We start from the raw sequence: 3214 nt of genomic DNA, 5'->3' as shown, positions 1-3214 counted from the left end.
ATGTTCTCTCGTTCTTTTTTCTCCTTTCTTTTCATCTCCAGCGCCGCAGCAAGAAATGCTTTTCAATTCGAGAATGATGATTATATCGAATATCATACTGTGAGTTGCCTTGGAAGTCAACTTGGTACGGCTGTGAGCTAATGGTGCATTTCTTTTTCGACTATAGTTGCCGAACCACCGTATAAGTAAATGGAACATCACTCACTACGATCGATCTGCAGTAGCCCCTGGCTATTGGTTCACTGCACCTTACTGGCAACATGATGGCGACAGAGATACAGGCCTATGGGTACCATACCAGATAGGGCCTCATATATTTGACGAAGATGGCGTTCGTGTTTATTCCTGTCTGCCCTCTATTGTTCTGCATACTGACCATTATGATCAGGTCTTGGTCTGGGCTGGCTCTGCGGAGAGCGAAAACAGGCCTTCCTTCGACTTTAAACCCATCGATCTAGCAATTCCAGGTATTCCCGAGTCTGAAAGACAACAATATCTATCTTGGATGTACTTCCACGAGCCATATGCCCCAGAAAGCAATGGCTCGGTTATTTTACACGACAACCATTACAACCAGGAGCGTGAGATTAGTTTGGCGTGGAACCAGATCGACACCCATGATTTCCACGTGATTGATCATGGGTCAAAGGCCCTTATGATCTCAATCAGCCGCGATGAACCAAGCTTGGTGGATTTCGGCCAGCCAGAGTTAACCGCACGAATTGATAACTCGGGCTTCATCGAACTCGATCTACTGGCTCAGGCAAACACGACCACTCACAGATTAGTCGACTGGAGTCCTCTTGGCAGGGTTGGCTTGGATGAGAGCTACGTGATAAATCAAACAAATATCTTCCCAGACTTCATGCACGCCAATGCTATCGACAAAAACAAGTACGGTGACTACTTGCTCTCTGCACGACACACAAGTACCATCTATCTAATCTCCGGCTTGGACGGTCATATCATTTGGCGTCTTGGTGGTAAGAAGAATGATTTTGCCAAAAACTTCAACTTTTTCGGCCAACACGACGCAAGGTTCATCTCCGTGAACGAGACACACTACGTCATTTCAATGATGCAGAATGGTGCCATTGAGGAAGATGTACGACAGCCTGTGTCGTCTGCTCTCCTGGTTGAACTGGATGTTGAGAACATGGAAGCGACCCTCCTTCGTCGGTACAGGCGCCCAGACGGCGGAAGCACCCCGCGCCGTGGAAATGCGCAGAGACTTCCCAACAGTAACGTCTTCGCCTGCTGGTCCGAACAGAGCTATGTCAGCGAATACTCGCCTGACGGCCGGCTACTTATGGAGGCCAGATTAGCATCCAAGCGACTCAATACCTACCGAGCGTACAAGTACCCTTGGGTTGGCCGTCCTTTGTACCCACCAACGCTTTTGTCCCAATCGCACGGTGTCAATGGGTCTGAGCTCTCGACAGTCTTCCATGTCAGCTGGAATGGCGCCACCGACATCGCATATTGGCGATTCTTTGCACACGCAAACTCGACCAGCAACACAACCGAAATTGGTCTTGTCCGAAAGGAAGGATTTGAAACTTCCTTCATCGCCAGGGGCTTTATGGACTTTGTTTCTGCTGAGGCCCTGGATTCCAACATGGTGGTATTGGGCAAGACTTTACCATCGCGCACTCCTGGTCCCGAATACTGGTCAGGCGAAACTTTACCCACAGCCGATGATCCTGTGCAGTTCTTGGTAGATCACAACATCAAGGCCCCTGCCTCGAGAGGCATCGGCGCACTCTTCGGACTTTTTGTCGCAGGAGTGTTTTCAAGTGCATTCTTGTGGGCCGTGTTCAGCTACAGGCATGCTCTGAATCGGTATGCCATCCGCTGCTATTCCAACTTGGTTTTGACCTCCGCGGGTTATTTGCCAATATCCACCGCAAGCCCTTTAAACAGCCCGAGTCCAGTGGAAGAGATCACATTCCTCATGGATAAGGCTTAATGTCTTATTTGGCTCTTGTATACTCTGCTGGACAAATTGCCGGCTTAACATCTTTATTTACTCGTATACCAAAATGGAGTTTTCAGCGATCTTTCAAATATACACCCATAACTTCCTTGGAAGTGCAACTGCTAGTATCTATCGTGCCAAAGCCGCCCTCGAGGTATCTACGTAGTGTACAAGTTTTAAGCCCAGGGAGTGCTCGATTTCTGAGATGTCATTTCTGCGCCCGAGTCTTCTAAGACTCACGTGGACTGACTATATGGACAACTGAAGTCGTTTAATGGATGTTGTCTGCTTCAATGCTAGGAGTATGTAAGGACTTCTGCTTGGGCAACCCAACGATCTCGGGAGCCGTGCACATATCTATCTCTTCATTGCTTGAGTATGGGGGCTTTTTTCCCTAGTGAAACATCAGCCATTGACCTTCCATACATAAGAGCGAAAAGGGGATATGAATTCATAGACAATCCATGGATGTACCTTCACGGAAATAATTCAAGGCGTAGAAGGAGAAAGTAAGAAGATGACAGGCAGCTGCGAGTGCATAGCAAGTCTGTGAAAATACATTCAGACTTGTCCAATCATCCAGTATTTCAGCAAAGCTCGTTTTGATCGGGTTCTTTGTCCCACAGCTTTGGGCTATCGCTGTGTTAGCCAATCAATACTCATATATCTGGATATGGAAAGGAGGTGGAAACCAACATACCATTCCATAAAAGGGCCAAGAAAAAGCCGCATAAACCAATAAGATACATGACCAACCCCATCCGCTGAGCAATCTTTTGGCCCTTGCTAAGTCCTGAATTGGATTTGTAAAAGGAGTAGCCAATTGCCGGCGCCCCCGAGAGTAGGGTAAGCAAAGACATGGTTAGAATTGAATACGCTGAATCTCTCTTTAATCTGTAGGCATTTTTAGCGATCAGTCAATCGCCACTAGGAAATAGTAACAACCCCACTGAGCACTTGGGCTTTGCACGTACCGTTGGAAGAGTTTCAAGGCTGGGATATCGAGATTCTCTCGAGATCTTAGACGGATTGGAAAAATATGGAACTGAGCTGTACTTGAATGTAGATTCCACAAAGTAAGAAGCAGCTTCGGATTGAATTAACAAACCGTATTAGTAGGGCACTTCTCGAGTGAGGCTGAAATTTGTCTTTCGGCTCCATTCGGGAGGGGGAGATAGGCCGCGCAAGCAAAACGCCAGGGTGGGTCTGCTAGCAATTGACTAGGATACGGACCGA

The 3214-nt window shown here is 47.5% G+C and overlaps 1 protein-coding gene across 1 annotated transcript; it reads left to right on the top strand.

Moving 5' to 3' along the window:
- On the top strand, positions 1-1969 carry N7466_001165 (uncharacterized protein; the record flags this gene model as incomplete). The annotated part of the gene is made up of 2 exons (XM_057160563.1): positions 1-99; positions 167-1969. The coding sequence occupies 2 exons, from the start codon at positions 1-3 to the stop codon at positions 1967-1969; spliced, it is 1902 nt and encodes a 633-aa protein (XP_057026811.1).
- Positions 1970-3214: the final 1245 nt, after the last annotated feature.

This window comes from Penicillium verhagenii, assembly GCF_028828195.1.
Source record: "Penicillium verhagenii strain IBT 33310 chromosome Unknown utg000002l_segment0_segment0, whole genome shotgun sequence".
In the NCBI taxonomy this organism is placed as follows: Eukaryota; Fungi; Ascomycota; class Eurotiomycetes; order Eurotiales; family Aspergillaceae; genus Penicillium; species Penicillium verhagenii.
Note: the sequence above shows the minus strand (reverse complement) of the source record. Positions and strands in the feature narration are given on the sequence as shown.